The sequence below is a fragment of the Caloenas nicobarica genome, chromosome 18 (assembly GCF_036013445.1).
Source record: "Caloenas nicobarica isolate bCalNic1 chromosome 18, bCalNic1.hap1, whole genome shotgun sequence".
Classification (NCBI taxonomy): domain Eukaryota; kingdom Metazoa; phylum Chordata; class Aves; order Columbiformes; family Columbidae; genus Caloenas; species Caloenas nicobarica.
This window is the reverse complement of record NC_088262.1, coordinates 321,137-339,609: the sequence shown is the minus strand read 5'-3', so window position 1 is coordinate 339,609 and position 18,473 is coordinate 321,137. Positions and strand designations below refer to the sequence as shown.

The 18,473-nt window shown below is 58.0% G+C and overlaps 3 protein-coding genes across 6 annotated transcripts; all 3 read right to left on the bottom strand.

Moving 5' to 3' along the window:
• Nucleotides 1–75: 75 nt before the first annotated feature.
• Nucleotides 76–7,863, bottom strand: MAFG (MAF bZIP transcription factor G). Of its 4 annotated transcripts, none has more exons than XM_065648077.1 (3): nucleotides 7,777–7,863; nucleotides 3,825–3,886; nucleotides 76–3,735 (listed from the first exon to the last, which is right to left on the bottom strand). In XM_065648077.1, the coding sequence occupies exons 2-3, from the start codon at nucleotides 3,858–3,860 to the stop codon at nucleotides 3,283–3,285; spliced, it is 489 nt and encodes a 162-aa protein (XP_065504149.1). In that variant the 5' UTR covers nucleotides 3,861–3,886; nucleotides 7,777–7,863; the 3' UTR covers nucleotides 76–3,282. The 4 variants fall into 4 exon arrangements, with proteins under 4 accessions (XP_065504149.1, XP_065504152.1, XP_065504151.1 ...); XM_065648080.1 differs by lacking the exon at nucleotides 7,777–7,863 and adding an exon at nucleotides 7,514–7,591; XM_065648079.1 differs by lacking the exon at nucleotides 7,777–7,863 and adding an exon at nucleotides 4,006–4,084.
• Nucleotides 7,864–8,774: 911 nt separating this feature from the next.
• On the bottom strand, nucleotides 8,775–12,394 carry PYCR1 (pyrroline-5-carboxylate reductase 1). Its single transcript, XM_065647795.1, has 7 exons — nucleotides 12,256–12,394; nucleotides 12,110–12,180; nucleotides 11,838–12,017; nucleotides 11,017–11,238; nucleotides 10,358–10,450; nucleotides 9,806–9,969; nucleotides 8,775–9,706 (listed from the first exon to the last, which is right to left on the bottom strand). The coding sequence occupies exons 1-7, from the start codon at nucleotides 12,320–12,322 to the stop codon at nucleotides 9,547–9,549; spliced, it is 957 nt and encodes a 318-aa protein (XP_065503867.1). The 5' UTR covers nucleotides 12,323–12,394; the 3' UTR covers nucleotides 8,775–9,546.
• A 1,651-nt stretch (nucleotides 12,395–14,045) lies between these two features.
• MYADML2 (myeloid associated differentiation marker like 2) lies at nucleotides 14,046–17,403 on the bottom strand. Its single transcript, XM_065647817.1, has one exon. It carries the CDS (start codon nucleotides 16,992–16,994, stop codon nucleotides 16,086–16,088), a length of 909 nt encoding a protein of 302 aa, XP_065503889.1. The 5' UTR covers nucleotides 16,995–17,403; the 3' UTR covers nucleotides 14,046–16,085.
• Between the last annotated feature and the right edge of the window lie 1,070 nt (nucleotides 17,404–18,473).

Here is an 18,473-nt window from a genome sequence, read left to right as displayed (position 1 = left end):
CGGCGCCACCGCCCCGCGTGCAGCAGCGCCCCCCCGCGGCCCAAGGAAGCGCCAGGCGGCTGTTTGAAAGCGCTTTATTGTCACGAACACCCGCGGCGCGGCGGACACTATGTACACAATAAATACCGCCCGCCATAACTTAGCAATAAATACCGCCCGGCAGCCGAGGCCGCCCCGCCGGGACAGGGGCAGGCCTGTCCCTCCGCCCGGAGAGCAACGCGGCTTCACACGATTCACCACACGACACACAACGGCCGAGCTGGGGACACGGCGGGGACACCGCGGGGACACCCTGGGGAGGGCCCCCGCCGCGGTGACGGCACCAGCACAGGAGAAAGAAACACAAACACCCTGACACCGGAACGCACGGACGAGCACCGCGGAACACACACGAGAGGCCGCAGGACGGCCCGGGGCAGGACGGAGCTCTGGGCGCCACAGACACAGCACCTCGCGGGGATGGAGCCAAGGTCCAGGCACAGCGCGGGGACCGCGTCCCTGTCACACCCCGGCCAGCACCCGCTGAGCAGTTTCCCCACAGACGCCTCCGGCCTCGCACCTGCTGCCCCGCACGGCACGTCCAGCACCTCGGCCTGCAGAGCCGGCCCAGGCCACGAGCACAGGGAGGGGAACTGGAGCGCTGACGCGGTGGAGCCGGCGCTGCCACCTGCTCTGTGCCCAGCCGGGTCCCCTGGGCAGCGCAGGACGCGGCCGGCCCCGCGGCAGAGCTCACCGCGGCTGCGGGACCGCCGGCCGTCGCCTCCTGTGTGCACGGGCCCTCTCACAGCACAGCCGGCAGCCCCTGCACCCCGTTCCACACACAAACCCCGCCGCTCGCCCTGCCCAGGCTGGGGCTCCAGCCAGGTTCCAGCTCAGGCTGGCTCCAGGGGGGCAGGGCTGGGACTGACACCCCAGGCCAACTGCAAGTCTCAGTTTGGAACATCTCATCTCTTCAGGCATCACATCACCAGATGGAAGACCCAGGTTAGAGCCAGAACTCTGTGCCGAGCGCCACTCAGTGCTCAGCCCATGCAGTGAACAGCTGGGAAGTGGCACATCAGACACTGCACCTCAGAGAAAGGCCAGGGCTGGGACACGGAAGCCTGGGGGACGTTCTAACCCGCTCCTCGTTCAGGAAGTTCACTGGGTTAAGCATCCCAAACAGCTTCTCCCTAAACTCCCCATCAACCAGCACAAAGCCAAGCTCCTCTCCAGCAGGAAATCCCCACCAGTGCTCTGCTCCTCTCCTGCCACAGTGCAGCGTCCATCAGGTTCACCTGCCTCTCAGCCCAGAGGGCAGCAGTACCAGCTCAGCTACAGGAGAAACACGGCACCAAAAACCACCCAGCGCAGCAAACTGTACCTCTCCGCAAGACTGTGGTTGCACTTGTGCCATCCTGGTCTATCCCCTCTGCTCAGACTTCCAGCAGCCAGGAGACCACATGGACGTCACCCCCATATCCTGCATCTCTAAAACAACTCAGTTATCAGCCTTAATCTTTGGATAGGGGAGAGGAGGTCAAAGTGTTTGTGGAAATGGAGCCTGGCCACAAAGAGCTTCTGAGCTGCATGTCTGAGCATCCCCAGCACCCACAGGCAGAGCTGCAGCGGGCAGGACAGTGACTGTGCCGCAGCGTCACTTCAGCAACACGTAGACACTCAGCACAAGGGGCCACAGCTCAGGGTGGGCGCTGGTCCCGCACTGCCCCAAGCGCAGACTTGCCCCTTGTTAGACGAGCCGCAAAAGCAACACAAGTGTGGCCTGCAGGATCCAATTCCAGAGTTAAATCCCATCAGTCTCCCCTAAACTTGCGCAATTCTCCCTTGTGTCACTGCTCTACCAGCACAGCATTTCCCCCGCTCAGGTAACAGCTTGTGGTGTCAGCTGTGCTGCACGAGCTGCCTGCACTCCTGCCCCCGCAGAGAAGCATCTCCCAGGCGAGTGTCACTGCTCCCTCGCACCGGCCATTCAGTTTTGCCTCCAAGAACAGCAGCAGCTTTGCCGTGTGCCAGAATCCTTCTGCAGACCTCCAAGAGATTCCAACTCAATCTCTCAGTCGAGCTCAGGGCCCGTGACGGCAGCACAGAACGGCTGCCAGCGGCAGAGGCAGCCGCTGGCAGCAGCACCACAAATGAGCCCAGAGAGCATAACACGAGGGGACACAACGGAAGCCAGCAAGGTCAAGAATAAGTCACTTTTGGTACAATTGCAAAAAGATATCAAACAAGACTTGCCTCTTTTTTTGTTTTTTTTCTAAGTTTTATAAATAAAGTCTGATAACTCTTTATAAAAACTAACCTCAGAGCCACAGTTTGCAGAAGGTTCATGAGAAATTTTAAAATTATTTATTTATTAACTTTTAACTACCAAAGACTCCGAGAATATTTCCCCATTTATATGGTCAAACATTCTCGCCCTCTCAGATAAAAAAGCTGACTATAAATACGCTTTCTCTTCTGTCCGATTTTAATTTTAAACTTAGATAATTTAATAACTCTTAAAATGATGTTTCTCTCTTTAAATAAAGGGCTATTTAACCACATAAACTGGTTGTGTAAACCATCACACTAGAGACACTGGATACCCTCAAAACACGGGAACAACTAGTGATTTTGGTCTTGTTCGGTGCAACACATTAGGCACAAAACCGGCCTGCAGCCAACACAGTTCCTTCCCTCCCTCCCGGCGCCATCCCCCTCGCTGGGCCACGACAGCATCTCCCCTCCCACATGGCTACTCTACACGGCTAACGCGACACATCTGGGGGAACCCACCGTGGGACAGAGGCACACCTAGAAAGGAACAAAAACCTACGACACAGAACACCCCAACTGCAAGTACGGGCACCAAAGGAGACAAGAGCAGCAGCTCCAGGGGCAGCAGTCGGGCACCGAGAAGCACCACCTGGAAGAGTCAGGAGATAAAGCCTTTGGAAATGACCGAACACGAGGGGTCCTGGCCCCCGGGACGAAAGCCCTCCGGACCTTCCCCACGCTGCTGTCGCCCCCGTCGCAGACTCTGGCTGGAAAACTGAGATCTGGCAGCCCGTCCCAAGGGCCACAGAGCACCGGGTGGGAGGCTCTGCACAGCACGAGGGACGCGTCATCACTGCTCATACCAATCTGCACACAACAAAATAAAACCGGAGTGATCAGCAGGCCAGTCCTGGGCCAAGGAGAAGGAAACCAGACCCTTCCGGGGAGGGTTTGTGCTTTGGGGATTCCAGGCTGGTTTTGTACCTAATTGCCCTGCACAGACAAGCTCAGGCAACACTCGCTTCACTAAGACCGGGCGTCCGTTTTGGATTTCACTATTGTGATGACACTAGTAGTTGCAACCTTGCCAGGGACGAGGGGGCCCATGCTGGAGGAGAGAGGCCCCCGCACAGGGGTCACAGGGCTCCGGGCCACGGTTCTGGCGAAGTTCTGGAGAGCCTCGTATTTGGAGCGGAGAGCATCGAGTTCCATTTTCATGCTGGCGTTCTCGGAGGCCAGCTTCTCCACTTCTTGCTGCAGCTCTGCCTTCTGCTTCTCCAGTTCCTCCTTCTGGGTGACACGCTTGACTCTGCAGCTGGCTGCGTAGCCACGGTTCTTGAGCGTGCGCCGGCGCTGCTTCAGCTGGATGATCTCCTCCTTCGACAGGCCTCGCAGATGCTGGTTCAGCTCCCGCACCGACATGGTCACCAGCTCCTCGTCTGTCAAGCTGGTCCCATTCTCGCCTGGCTCCCGCTTCACCTGGCAGAGAAGGCAGCACATGCTGGTGAAACCCAGAGCGAGCACCTGCATCCGCCACCCGCAACCCTTCCCTTCACCTGCTGCTTTACCTTCAAGGCCTTGTTTCCTTTGTTGGGGGTCGTCATAACACGACAGCCTTGTCACACAGCTTCTGGAAGGGAAAGAAGGTCAGGTTAGACCCCCAGGACATTCCTGGGGCAGGGTCCAGCCACACATCTCGCTGCCCTCCCCAGGCAACACTCGACAAGCACCCGACTGAGCTGGACTCACGAGCAGCAGATCCTGTCCCTGAGCAGAAACTGCTGCCCTTCCACACCCCTACTCCCACGGAGACTTCGTGGCAACGCTGGGGCTTTTTTTGCTTGGGGTGGGGGAAATTAAAAAAAACAGGAGGAGTCAGAACACACGGAAGCCACGTTTTTAAAAATAGCCTGGCAGGCAGCAGGCTGGGTCCAGAGCACGGCTGCTCCGGGCCAGTCATGCTGACTCAGCACACTGGCACTCTGCGTCTCCCGCTCCTCATCCTTGTCACTCCGAGCGCAACACAGCAGCCGCTCGCTCCAACAGGTGCCCAGCCCAGAAACCACCCAGGACAAGAGCCCTACCAGATCCTAGGTGCCCCCAAGGACACAACCAGCACAGTTCGGGAACACGCGACCACGGGGAAGGAGCACAGGGAAGTCTTTGCTCCGCAACATGCCTGGCTGGGCATCCTGCAGACAGGAGAACGCCGCTGCTGCACCCGCACCACTACAAACCTTTTCTGCTTCCCAGGAGAGCCAGCACGTACAGGTTCAAGTCGAAGTTCTGCACCCAACCCAAGGAACAGAAGGACAACCTGCCGCTGTGCTGGCCGGTGCCTTTGCCTCTCCCCGCCACACAAAGCTGACCCCACCTGCAGGTCACAAAGTCCCTGTCGGTCCCTGGCAATGCCAGGGCCCAGAACCACCTTCTCCCTCCCTTATCTTCAGACCCAAGGTGTGCTCATCAGAAAACAAGGACTGAGGGTGGGCAGAATCAGAGAGCAGACTCCTTCACTGCCACAGGGGACAGGACTTCAGAACTGGTAAGAGCAATTCCCAGCTCTGTTTTCACAGCGACTCACACCCAAGCTCCTGTTTCTGTCCCTACAAACCTCCTCCCCTCAGGCTCTTGTTCTGAGTGCGACTGCACTGCCCAGTGAACTGATCTCCTCAGATAGTGCTTGACAGACGTAGCTGCAAGCTGCAAGGCGAGCGCAGTCTACAAACACCTCTGTACCTTTCGTCCCTTCGGTGCCAAACGTTCAACAACAACTTTGTTTGTTACTGCTTTGCTAAATGTAAGAAGCACTGATGTACAGCTGTAGTCAAGAACCAGAGCCACAAGTCAGCAAATACGAATTTATGCTCTTCCGAGCAGCTGTGGCGCAATGCATCTACCACCTCTCAGAGGTGAACGGGGTCGGCGTTCCCCAGGACATCAGCAGAGACCTTCCCAGTCTCCAGCCTGCCAGGAGGAAGCTATTTATACCCAGAGGACAATGCTCCTCCAGGGAGATGTGCGCTGCAACCCAGCAGAGCTGGTGCAGACAGAGTCACTTTGCCATCCGAGAAAGGCAGCTGCAGTGAAGCAGGCTGTCGCAGAACAGACAGCACACAAGCAACTGCTTCATAAAAATCAATTCTTCACTTGTTCCCACACTGCTGTGTTTTCTTCCTCTGCTCCTACTTGGCAAACGACATGGCTGCTGCAAAGAGGGGACAAGGGAGGAATAACTCGGGAGATCAGAAATGTCTCTCCTGCAGCACCTCTCTGCACCGTCCTCTGGTGAGCTAAGGAGCCGAAGGCAGGTATGGCCAGCTGGACCACAGAAATGTGTTTGCCTTGTGGCTCTAAAGAATATCCAGCTGCCTGGCAAGCACTCAAGCTTTCTTCATTACATCAGAGCTGAAATAAACCAAGCAAGGCAGCAAACGTGCTGCATCGGGCAAGATACTGGGCAGAGAGCTCCTCGGGCAGCCTGGGGAGTCGGCGGGTCTGGCTCTGCGAAGGCAGCGGCTGTGACTCCGGCCAACGCTGCAATGGGGTGAGGAGCTGTCAGCAGGCAGGAGAAGAGGCTGGTCCCAGTCCCTGACAACACCAGTTTAACTTTGCTTGAACTCTTCAGAGTCACGGCATCTTTATCCAGAGCAGTCCAACCTCGTGGGGCAGAAGCTTCCCACAATAGCCAGAGCTGTAGCAGGACCGTGCCCAAAAGCACCTGGTGATCCCACCTCTCCTTGCCACCTTCCCAAGGGGATCACAATGAGATGCAGCAACGCACAGCTCGGTCAGCAGAATGGGAAAAACAACCTGGGGACAAGTTGTTGACTATTTTTTGGGTCCCATGTGAAGGATCAGAGACAGCTCACAGAGAAGACACCCAAAGAACTGGCACTAAGATAGAGACCAAACTTGGCCTAACTCTCCAGACTGCTGATTGCTCAGCTTTTCATAGCTTCCTGAAGAAAGATCACACTGAGAAGTGCCAAACACGATGACTGCAATGAAGAAAATGCAGCCTCAACACATTTCCCCAGAGCTCAAAAGGCCTGAACTCAGCACAAGCGCAGCCAATTCTCTGCTCAGCTCACAGGCAGCACAAGGGAACTGACAGCACCGCGCATGATTCAACGCAGGCCCCATTCTCCACATTCCTGATCGCAGAACCGTGCCACGAGCCCCGTGTAAACACAGTGACGTCACCCATTCCAGCGCAGCCTGGCCCGGAGACAGCGCGGGAGAGAGGGACAGAGGGACGGGGGACACCGTCCTTAGGGGCAGGGAGGCAGAGGAAGGGGCTGCGCTCCACAACAGGCTGCGCGGCCCCGGCGGGCAGAGGAGCGTGGTTCGCTGGCAGCTTCGCGCACGCCGCATGAGAACACTCTCTGTGGATTTTGTACTCGGTTTGCTTTCTTGTGAATTAGTTCACACAAGCCTCCCAGGAATCCAAACAAGTTGGCCGACTCCCCCGGTTACAAATGAGGGCAGGAGGGTGCCTCTCCTGTGCCTCCTCCCCTCGGGAGTCCCAGCTGAGCTCACGTCCAGCCCAGGGCACTTCCACGGCGATTTTTCCCTCAAGGAACGTGCCGTCCCAGCCGGCAGCCCCACGGCAGAGCCCGGCTTCCCGTCCCAAGGGAACCGGCTCAGCTCCGGAGCCGCCGCAGCACCGGGCGGCCCCGCCGGCTCCTCACACCCGCGAGCACCGGGGGCTCGGCGGGGCGGAGAGTCCGCCAGACCCCTCCGAACGGGAGCCAGAACCGCGCAGCCGGTCCCCGCGGCCGACAGCTCGTTCCCGGTTGGCACCGGCCGCGCTGAACGGCGAGACGACGGCGGCGAGGGCAGCGGGGACGCGGGGCTGTCCCACCGCGGCCGAGCCCCTGCCCGGGGAACCCAGAGGCACCCCGGGGGCTCGTCGCCCTGCCCGGACCTTCGCCTGCTACCGCGGGAGGAGACCCGCCCCGCACGAAGGGCGCGGGGGGAAGATGCCGGTCGCTGAGGAGCCCCCGGGGCCGCCGCGGCCTCGCACCCGCCCGTGGCAGCGCCTCCGCCCCCGCGGGACCCGGGGACCCACTGCGGGCCAGGCCGCGGCCGCGCCGAGCTCCGGGGGCGCGGAGGAGCGGGACGGGGCGGCGGGTCCGCAGGGCGGCGGGGCCGGGGGCAGCCGCGGGTGGGGGGCGGGACGCGCCCGGGCGGCCGTGGGCAGCCCCGGGAGGCGGCGGGCGGGGACAGGCCCCAGACCGGCGGCCCCGCGCACCTGTTGCTCGGCCGTGGGGCGGGGAGCAGGGGCGGGCGGCGCGACGGGCGGCGCCGAGGCGGCCGCGGCCCCGGATCCCCGCCGTGAGTCAGCGGCAGCAGCCCCGCGCGGCGCCCGCCGCCCCGCCGCGGCGGCCCCGGCCGCCATCCCGGGCCCGCCGCGCCCGCCCCGCCCCGGCCCGCCCCCGGGGACCGGCCCGCCGCGCCGCCCCGCCCGGTGCCAGGGCCGCGCGCGCCGCCGCAGCCCGGGCCGGTGGCGCTCACCTCCTCACGGGGCCGCCGGGCCGGGCCGGGCGGGGAGGCCGCGCTGGGAGGGACCGGGACGCCGCGAGCCGCCGCCGCCGCCGCTCACGGACGCGTCACGTGATGTTTGGGTCACGTGGCTCCATTCATGAAGCGCCCGGCGCAACCGCCCCGGCCTTAAGGGGGACGCGCGGGGGGCGGCGCCTGCGGGCCCGGCGGGGCGGGAGCGGGGGGGTCCGGGCTTCTGCGGCTCCGGTGCGCTGCCAGGTGGCCGCCGCGGCGGGGCCGGCGGCCCCCGCGGCTGCCGAGGCGGTGGGGGGGTGGCCGCCTCGCTCGGGCTGCCACGCGTGTCAGTGGCGCACAGCGAGGAGCAGCCGCGGCGGGGGGTGCTGCTCCCCAGGGGCTTCTCCCCGGTTCACTTTCTGCGCCTTCGCCCCGGTGCCGGGTCGATGGAGCCCGGCCGCGCTCCAGCCCTGCTCTCCGCGCCGCCCCGCGCCCCGCTCAGCTCTCTGCTGCACCCACGGCTCCTCGGAGCCGCTGAACGGCGCGGGGGAGCAGCGAGGTCTCCTCCGAAAACGCTGACTTGAAGAAGAGCTTCGTAGCAGCTCTCCCGGGTGCTGGGGACAGGGCTGAAACGAGCCCCGCTGAAAAGCGTTAACACCAGGGCTGGCTCTTCTGCTGTTAATCTCATCCGCAGTGGCAGAAACACTGGAAAGCCTCAAGGGCGGGGATACTCAGGCTTTCCTCCTTCTGTTCTCTTTAAATCTCTGAAGACTGGCAGCACAGAACCCCAGAATAACTTCGGTGTTGTTTCTCGGGAACTATGGGTGACAAGGAAAACAGGCTCACAGGTTCCCAGTCCCACGCCCAGACAAACCGTCCTCAAAGCCACGTTTGCTGCACACCCTGAGCGCGCTCGCTGTGGCAGCACAAGGACCCAGCGGCCACTGCCAGAGGCAAGAGATAGACCCAGTCCAAACAGCTGGATCAGCTGCAGGTCTCTGTCAGAGAAGCAGTTTATTATGTAAAGAGGAAGAGAAGTCATGCCTATAGACATGGAAAGGGGAGCACCCACTACTCCTCCGCCTGCCCAACCAGGCAAGCCTGGCGAGCAGCGAAGGAGGGACAGGGAGAGCAGCTCACGGTTCCCCAAACCAGAGAGAGAAGAGAGAAGGGCTGGCTAGAAAAGAGTGAAACAGAGTGTGGTCCAGACATTTACACCATCTGTCTCCCAAAGATGAGGCAGACGGCAGATGGGACAGAGGCACTTTGGTCCCTTCTGGGAGGTGCTTTAGGGCCCAGCCTCTAATGGGGTGCGCAGCATCTCTGCAGCATCTGCCCTAGCTAATGCAGACAGCGACAAGACACAAGCTCCTACAGCACAAGCAGCATGGGGCGAGGGCGATCCAGGCCTGGTTCAAAGCTTTTGAGACAAAAAGGCATTCTGAAAGGTCTTAAAAATCCCTATTAGAAACCATTTTTGCATGTGACACCACAAACACTGCCTCAGTCCTACAAGTATCAAAGGCTTCTGGACAAACGATGCCCTCGATGAAGCTCCGATGTTGGTATCACCCCTGCTCAACAGAGAACAGCAAAGCCAGGGGCAGTTTGCACCAACCCCACTACAGGGTAAGACCCTCTTCTACAGCGTTGCGCTGCCCCACAGCTGCCGCAAGCCCAGAGCCAGGGATGGGGACACCAGCATTCAGAGTGAGCACTTTTCCTTCAACAAAAAATAAAGGGCACGAAGGAGACTGATGGCCAGCACAGCCAGACTACGCAGCCTGGTCAGTTCTTCTTGCTGCTGGGGCTCTTACTGGTGAACAGACTGACTTTGCTGGCAGATGCCACAGACAGTGAAGGAGACTCCAGCTTCACCTTATCCAGCAAAGTCTTCTTTATGGCTGCTGGGGAGATCGTCTCCTGGTCTGCCACATGCTGCAGCTCCCTGCAATGAGGCGGTAGGAGAGAAAGACATACCAAAAGGAGGAGATGGGGAGTGTGGGGGCAGGTTCTGCAGGCACTTTAGCACCTCCCAGGTGCCCACCTTGTGCGGATGCACGAAGCCTCAACAGCGTTGATCAGGAGCGAGCGAAAGCCACCGCTCTCCAGGAAGTGCAGGGCATGGATGGTGGCTCCCCCGGGCGAGCAGACGTTGTCCTTCAGCTGACCAGGATGCTGCTCAGATTCCAGCAGCATTTTGGCAGCACCCTGTAGCGAGGAAAACAGCTGCCAGTGCTCTGGCTGAGGAACCGACTGTCAAATACTCCTGTTCTCCACTACACAGAGCAGCACCTAACACAGTGTGCAAAACTGGGCTTCTGCCTGAGAGCCACTAGCAGGCTGCCAAAACTCTTTCCAGAGCTGAAGAAGCCTGCAGAGGAGTGACGGTTCCCCAGGCCCAGCTCCATTACTACCCGCAAATTGCTGCAGACATCTCCTACATCCTTTCACCCGAAACCTGCCTGCAGCCAAACCCAACACGGTTTGTAAAGCAGATTCAGTAAGAGAACCGAGATCATTTTGAACTGTGCTGTGCAGAATACACTGCACAGAGCAGGCACAGACCCAGATGTGTCCTGGAGGTGGAAATACTGACCAGCAAAGCCTGTGCTCCAAGTCGAACCGCCAGCCTGCGGGGAAGCCCCATCTTCACTCCCCCATCCGCCAGAGCATCCAGAGCAGTGAACGCCTGAGACCGGACACAGGAAAAAGGTGATTCAGTGTCTCTACTCCAAGACTGATATTCTCAGGGAGGAGAGAATCCAGAGCGCCAGGATCACACCATGCCACCTGTTGCTTACAGACTTGACAAAAGCCACCCCGGTACTGCACAGGGGCCGTGCCAGGCTTCCCGCCCACTGGTTCCAGCTCAGGAGTGCAGGGGTGGGAGAAATTCAGCTTCTGTGTCATACTGACTACAGGCCCACATTTTGCAGGATGGACACGGGTGGGTTGGACTGGATGATCTCCAGAGGTCCCTTCCAACCCCAACCATTCTGTGCTGCTGTGAGTCTGTGACACGTGGACACTGCACACCGGCTGTGGACTCCAGACTCATCTGATTGATAACGGACTTTTGTTGTTGACCCAGACTGGTTATAAGCTGGTTAAAAACTGGACACCTGTATTACGTGTCCCATCACGAATGTAATGAGAAAAACAAGAAATGACAAACTGAAGTTGCACGGGCTTTCACCGCATGCAAAGCCTACTGCTCTCCCCAAGAGTGTCACAAGTTGAGGAAGCAGCACATACATACGCTGGGCCACTGCCACTGAGCCCTGTTACAGCGTCTATCAGGTCCTCTTCCACCTCGGTGCAGAAGCCGACACTGGCCATCAGTTGTTCCAAGAGCTTCCCATCCTCCACATCCGCATGAGTCCCAGTGGCATAGACTGTAGCACCTTCCCGGACAATCACAGGGGTGTTGGTCATACACCTGATCACTTTTGGTGTGGGGCAGAAGGTAGAGAGTTTCTTAGGGCAGAAAATTATTTGAGAAAGAGACAAAGAAAGGAAGGAGAAAAATGAGCTTTAGTGTATGTTTGGCATACCAGGCAGGCTGTCTAGGAAGGGACTCCCCAGGGGCAAGAACAACACAAGCAGAGGGAAGGGACTCCTGTATTGCAAACTCCCTGCTTTGAGCCAGAGCGGCAAAATCTCAAATGTGAAGTCTTCCATAGTACCAGCAAATAGGAAGCTGGGCAGAGCTGCTGTTGGGAACAACACCCTGAATGCCTCATTCCCACTTCAACTCATGAGTCTCAAAAACAGCTCCTCCAGACACTGAGCACAAAGTCTGCAGAAACTCGGGGGAGATGACCCACCTCTGCTGAGAGAAAGAAGATCTGACAGCAACTCATGTAATAAAAGACCTGGCACAAAGACTTTCTCTGATGAGCATAGGCAAAGGTGATCCAAGCAACCAACCAGTTGGCTGCAGCACGAATTTGATCCAGGGGAGCACAAGTGACACGTGTCCCTCGCAGCAGCTCCTGGGGGGCCGGAGCAGCAGGACCGGCCCAGGCCGGTGTCCCACGGTCCCTAGTCCGGTCTCCAGCCCCGCCACCCCTCACCTTCTCGATGGAGCTAATGGTGACACCGGCCGCGCAGGAGACCACGATGTGGCGGGGCTCGATGTCGGGGCCCACTTCCTCCAGGATGAAGGGGATGATGGGCGGCTTCACGGCCAGGAACAGGACGTCGCTGCTCTTCACCGTGTCCTTGTTGCTCACCGTGAAGTTCACGCCCATTTTCTGCAGCGGTTGGGGACAAACGGGACCACTGTCGCCCGGGGCGGCCCGCCGTGGGGAGCGCCGCCGCCCGCCGCCCGCCCGCCCGCACTCACCCGCAGCCCGCTCACGGTGGGCAGGTCGGTGTCCGGGGAGCTCGCCGTGATCTTGTGCGCGGCCAGGACCCCTGCGAACGGCACCGCGCGTCAGCGCCGGCGGCTCGGCGGCTCAGCGGCTCAGCGCCGCCCGCCCCCGCGCCCACCTGCCGCCGTGAAGCCCCTGGCCAGGGCGAAGGCGAGCTGCCCGGCGCCGATGAACCCCACGCTCATGGCGGGCGCCGCAGCCGCAGCAGCAGCAGCCGCAGCCCCGACCCCGCTCCCGGAGCCGCCGCCGCCTCCACGTGGCCGCGCGCCGCGCAGGGAGGCGGTGCCGCGTGGCAGCGGGGCGGGGCGTCGGCGCGCAGCAAATCGGCGGGTGGCAGGGCGGGGCCTCGGCGGCCTCCCGCCACTCAGGTTCGAGGGGCGGTGCCACCGGCGCGGCCCTCGGCAGCGATTGGCGCAACCGGCGTCGGGTGTTGCATCATTCACCGCCTACGGGCGCCGTGTGCCGCGCCGCGCCGCCAGGCGGCGCTGTCGTCCCGCCGCAGCTGCGGGCGGCAGCGCGCGCCCTTCTGGAAGCTTCGGGCGGCGGCTCCGGGGCCGCGGCCATCCCGGTCACCGGCGCGGCCGGGAGGACTCGGTCGCCGCTGCCCGGTGTTCCCCGCCCGGTGCTCGCCCGCCGCGGGGCCGGGTTGTGCCGCCGGGACCCGGGGTCGCGGCAGGCCCGTGTGCCCGGCACTGCCGGTGGATTGGCTGAATAAAGGGATTTTCCCGCGATCGAACCGGGGTGTTGTGACCCGGTAACCGGGCAGGTGATGTGGCGGGGGACCCCGGGCCCGCGGTACCGGCTGCGGCGGCACCGCTGCAAACCGCCACGGGCCGCGCGGGCTGCGGCTTTTTCTCGTCGCCTTTTTTCTTCCATTGACAAATAAATCTCAGCGTGTCCAGGGGTGGATGTTGTGGGGACAATGAACCCCGGTCCGCAGCGCCAAACCAACACCCAGCCCATCAGAGATTCAGATACTTCTGTACGTGTATTTCAGGCTGGGATCCTCTCGGAGCTGCGTAGATGGGCTGCGAACACAGACCTGTAACTCGAAGTGGATGCACAGATGTTCTGACATGAGCTTACCGAAAGAGAATTAGCGAGGTCTTAGGAAGCCTGTTTTATGGCAAGTTACTTGATCACAATTTATTAATTAAGGGGAAAGATGAGCTCTGGAAATAGAGTGGGTTTTAATTAAGTGAATCATGACAGGGTTGGTTGGTAAACTCACATTAAGCAGATATCGGATGTTCTCTGCCCTAGATTGGGTAATCTCATAGTTTCCAATGGTTAGTGTTTTAACCACTGAAGCATGAGGTTTGGTTTTGTTTTTTTCCTCCTAAAAGAATGGATTGTTGTCCGCACAATATTTTTTTTGCCATTTTGACCATGCTAACATTTTTTGCTCAGTCTTTGGCTGGCAGATGAGAAAGCTAAATCTGAACACACTGTTCTTGGCAATGACTTGTCTTTCCACTCCTCCAGTCCAGTGATATCATGATTTCCGTGTTAAATCCTGTTTCCTCCTTATTGTGAAGACACTAAGTTTTACCCCTGTTGTCCCTCAGTTACCTGTTTCTCTTGGGCCTTTCATTATGTCCCTGGCACTGGACAAGTCGCATCCACTTGTGTCATAAGCAGATTTATCATATTCCTGCTAACTCTTCCTACTTTGTGCAAAATCTCCACAGCAAAAAGCAAGAAAACACATAGCTGGAAAAAAGCGTGAGCCATCTGAGGATCTTTGTGACGGCCCTCACCACCCAAGAGACTCACGGTGTCACCTCTGGGGACCAGCAGCCCCTGCCCGGGGGCACCTGCCGTTCGCTTCCCCCCTGCCCTCCCTGCGCTACCGCCAGATGCTTTCGGAAAGAAATATTCCCGGGTTTGCAGGTTTGAATTTTATAGTAGAAGCCATGATGGTTCACAGTCACCTATTTGACTTATAGTGCTCTGTAATAAAAAAAAATTTCTAGTGTGACACAGCTTCATTTGAGCAGGTTGACTGGTTTAAAAAGAATAAATCATAAGTGCTCAAGGTTCCCTCTGTGTGTAACTGCCCTCTCTATGCACCGCCCTCTCACACACAAATGGATTTCTTTTCCCAAATTAGCGTTTCTCATTTATACAACCCCTTAGTTTGTTTGGGTCCTATTTTACACAGATAGCAGGTAGTCTTGATCTTGAGTCCTGCCCTCAGGCAAGCTGTCCGGCCCCTTGCTGGCCCATTATCTTCCAGCCTTCCTGCCCTCAGTGTGAACTTGGAGAAGGGAAAACCCCTCGGACGGCTGTTCAGCGCGTACCCCTGTGCTGATTCTTGACCTGTTTCATGGGCTCCTCATTCAACTGCTGAAAGCTGCTTCTTGCTTGGTAGCAGAATCAGCCAACACAATCTGTCCCAACAACTTTTTCCTTTGCTTTTCAAACCCTGTACAAAGCACTGATGAAAAGTAAATTTCCTTCCTTTTTCCTGAGTGACTCTGCTACAAAGAATGTCAGTCTGAGGTCTTGGCTGTCTTGTCTATGTACTTTTTTGGGGCTATGTTCAGGCTTTAAACATCAAAATAAATTGAGCTGTGATTTCCAACAGAAAGGAAAAGGGCTATGTCTGGGGAAATAAATGCTGCATGGAAAGAAAGATTAAAGCATACAAATATCTGGAGATGTCGTAAGTCTGCCATTCAGCTTTAATTTGGTTAAAAAATAAATCTTGCTTCTGACAGTCAAACCAATTAATCAAACCAATCTAGTCTGCATGCTTTCTGCACAAGTACTCAGACTGCTTTGCTTTCTCGCTGGATCAGAAATTAACATTTCATCCTATTAAGCTTGAAATCTGAGCTGTGCAACGTGGGGCTTCAGAGCGCGTGTTTTGTCAGGGATGGGTCAGGGAAATGCAGCTCGTTAGTGGTGTGAGAAGCTGGGGAATCCCGGTGCCTGATCTGCCCTGAGCCTGCGCTCCCCATTTGTTACCATTGTACACAAGTGCTGTCATGTCCCATCTCATCTGCGTCCCCCCAGTTTGGTCTTTTATACAGCACTGCAAGAACAATTCATCTCCACATTCCTTTCTCCGTCCCTCCCCCCCAAATTTATCTTTAAGCTTTCAGAAAAATATTCTTGACATCAGTACAAAGAAACAGTGGCATATGAAGAGAGACAAAGCACCTGCCAAGGTACCCTCTGGTCCTGCTTGTGCAAGGACGCCAAGTTACACGTAGTTATTTTGCAGGTCAGCTCTGTTCTGCACCGTTTCATGGGAGTAGAGCCCAAATTTCGCAAATTTTCATTTCTGTAATGACTCAGTGTTGGCTAAATAGGAATATCCCATGCTTCTCCCCAAGGTGCATGCTTGAGGATATTATTTTTGTGTGGTAAACAGCAAAGAAGAGGAAGGCGAAGGACTGGTAATCTTCAAAATACTATTGCAACTATGATGTTCTTCTCAGAAACATCCCGACTGGAATTTCCCATCCTTGCAAGCATTTCACGTCTGACCACACAGCCCAGACTAACCCAGACTCCAAGGGATTGTTTTTCAGCTCCAGAACTGGTGCTCTTTGCTGCAGCTTTTAACTTTCCCACTTCCTGGGTAGTCACTTGATTACAGTTCAGTGTTGGTAACAGTTTCAAAACCCTTGGTGTCTTTCCTAATATTTGGCTGGGTAACCCGGCAGCCTGCAGGCCGCTGTGGCAGCAAGCGCTCCTCTGCCGGGGGATGCGCCGCTCTGCACGTTTTGCTGCACCGTGTCTGGGCTCCGAGGCGGCCGAGGCAGACGGTGCAGGATGGGGGAGGTGGCCCACCCGCTGCAGGTCCTTCATTTGCTGGTCCGGTCAGTCTTGACCCTGGAGTTTGGTTGATGATTTTCGCGCGCGTGCCCCATCAGCGCCGCCCTTCCCGCATCCTCCCCGGCGGCGGCTGCAGCTCTGCAGCGGCAGAACCGCGTCTCAGAGGTGCGAGACGAAGCGGATGCGCTGGGAGTATGCCAGGTCCACCACGTAGAGCAGCAGGTTGACGTAGGTGAAGATGGCAACCACCAGCTGGCTGTCCCAGGGGCACTTGCCCTTGGCGCAGGCGCCGGGACGCTGCGGGGAGCCGTACTTGCTGTCGAAGCAGAAGACCGGCCAGATGACGGCGGCACTGGCGTACAGCAGCACGGCCCCGAGGGTGTAGACCACCACCGAGCGCTCGAAGGGGAACCACAGCAAGGCCGTCTTACCTGTGACGCTGAAGGCCACCACCACCACCGTCACCACGAAGCAGAAGCTGTAGACGGCCACGCACCACTGCGTCGCCACATACTTGCTGTACTGGCTGTCATTTACCAGTGCCCCGAAGATGATGCAGGCCACAAATGCCTGCACAATTTTCAGGAGCCCGGAGACGGTGGCCATGTAGCTGGTGACTTGTCCCGGTTTCGCCCTGGTGAAGAAAACCTCGGCGGCGTACACGATGAACAGGAGGCCTGCGAAGACGCTGGCTGCAATGCGAAAGTCTCTCACCTCACAGCCGATGGGGTAACAGCCGATCTGGACAAAGTAGAGCGGGTAGATCACCGCGGCCGTGACAGACATGAGCGTGGCGAGCATGGCAAAAGCAGCCGTGAAGTTTCCCCAGGAAATGCTCAGGCAGCTGTGCAGGTGCGTGAATTCGCAGGTGATGATAAAGACAGTGATGGCGAAGCAGAAGGTCCAGACAAACATGCAGAAAGTGCCGTACGCTGCGCTGAATCCCCCCTGGTGAGCAACCAGGCTGAACGTGGTGCATCCAAACGTCATCTGCAGCAAACGAGCAATTCCCACAGGAGACGTCACGGCAGCCGTGTTCAGATACGGCCCTCCCGTGCTCTCCATCATCTTTCCAGCCCCACAGACAATACCCTTAAAGACCCCCCTAGACGTCCTTTCAGGGTTCTGCTCCTTTGTCCTGAGTCACTCCCGGTACCAGATTGGCAGAGCAGCAGCTCGAATCTCTGCCGGTCTCTGCCGGTGTCGGGAGCTGCTGCACGAGATGCTGAGTGTGTGTTCCTGGCAGGCTCTGGGCACAGACCGGCTGCTGCAGGGAGGTGGCGGCTGCTCTGCCCGCGGTGCCGCAATCAGCTCCACTGCCGCGGGTCTCAAACCTGCCCCGTGTTTGCTCCTTTTGCCGTCTCCGTTCCCTCACGATGGCCGATAGGATCACTTTCTGCACGGAGGGTGACATTCATTCCATTTTAGCTCTGCAGCTGTAGCTCTCTGCTGCGCCGTTCGCAGGCACCTCAGAGTATAAATAGGGGCTATATTAATAGTTCTGGAATGAGTCCTGCCCCCCTCAACTGCCATGAGCTGCTGTTATTTAACACTGAAACTGTGAGCTCCATCAGAGGCTCCCGATTATGGTCCTGCTGTTCCCCGGACGTGTTCGGGTCACCAGACCCGCCGCTGTCCCACGGACCGTGGGCTGTGACAGGAGCTGCGTCCCGGATCCCCAGCCCCTGCACAGGGGCACGAGCCCAAAGGCATCGCAAGCCCCGTGAAAGGATTCAGGCCAGAGGCTGCGACAAAAGCTGACTCACTTTGCTGCATTTGATCTGGAGCAGTAATATATTTACCTGCTGGGAAAGGCCCTGCTGGGCTTTGAGCATTAGTCAGAGCACGAGGCTGTGAAGACTTTGAGCAACAGACCTCACTGTCTCCATGAGCTCTTCCCTGTCTGTATTTTACTTATACAGGAACCAGTTATTCTTGTATCTCTGAATGCCCAAACCAAATAAAATTGTAAAAAACAAAAGAAAACAAAAAAACAACAACCAAACAAAAAACCTGCTTTGATATTCTTAGCTCTGTTTTGGAACAGAGATTTCACTACATAGTGTCAAACCCTCCCTCCTGCTCCGTCAAGGCTTGCCGAGGTAGCCATTTCTGGCATACATTTCCCCAGACTTGGCCTCAACCCAAAAGTCTCTTCATTCTAACTCCGAAAGCCTCCGAAAAAAATTCTGATGTAGTTTTAGATCGGGAAAAAGAAAAAACACAACATAGTAGAAAAGTTCCTTGCTTAGCTCAGCATTGCTGACTCCTCACCCACAGGCCAGCAGTCCCTGTGCTGGTCCCAGCGCGGACGCAGGGCTGCCCCAGCGCGGACGCAGGGCTGCCCCAGCGCGGACGCAGGGCTGCCCCAGTACGGACGCAGGGCTGCCCCAGTACGGACGCAGGGCTGCCCCAGTACGGACGCAGGGCTGCCCCAGTACAGACGCAGGGCTGCCCCAGCACGGACGCAGGGCTGCCCCAGCACGGACGCAGGGCTGCCCCAGCACGGACGCAGGGCTGCCCCAGTACATACGCAGGGCTGCCCCA

What these genes read in the sequence shown, in the direction of transcription:
- PYCR1 (XM_065647795.1), bottom strand. Translation starts at nt 12,322, where the DNA reads ATGAGCGTGGGGTTCATCGGCGCCGGGCAGCTCGCCTTCGCCCTGGCC. An exon ending in GTGGCAGTGGCCCAGCGTAT is followed by an intron (nt 10,451 to 11,016) that starts GTATGTGCTGCT and finishes GTCCGGTCTCAG; the next exon opens with GCGTTCACTGCTCTGGATGC. An exon ending in TTGGAGCACAGGCTTTGCTG is followed by an intron (nt 9,970 to 10,357) that starts GTCAGTATTTCC and finishes TCCTCGCTACAG; the next exon opens with GGTGCTGCCAAAATGCTGCT.
- MAFG (XM_065648077.1), bottom strand. Translation starts at nt 3,860, where the DNA reads ATGACGACCCCCAACAAAGGAAACAAGGCCTTGAAG. An exon ending in AAGGAAACAAGGCCTTGAAG is followed by an intron (nt 3,736 to 3,824) that starts GTAAAGCAGCAG and finishes CTTCTCTGCCAG; the next exon opens with GTGAAGCGGGAGCCAGGCGA.
- MYADML2 (XM_065647817.1), bottom strand. Translation starts at nt 16,994, where the DNA reads ATGATGGAGAGCACGGGAGGGCCGTATCTGAACACGGCTGCCGTGACG.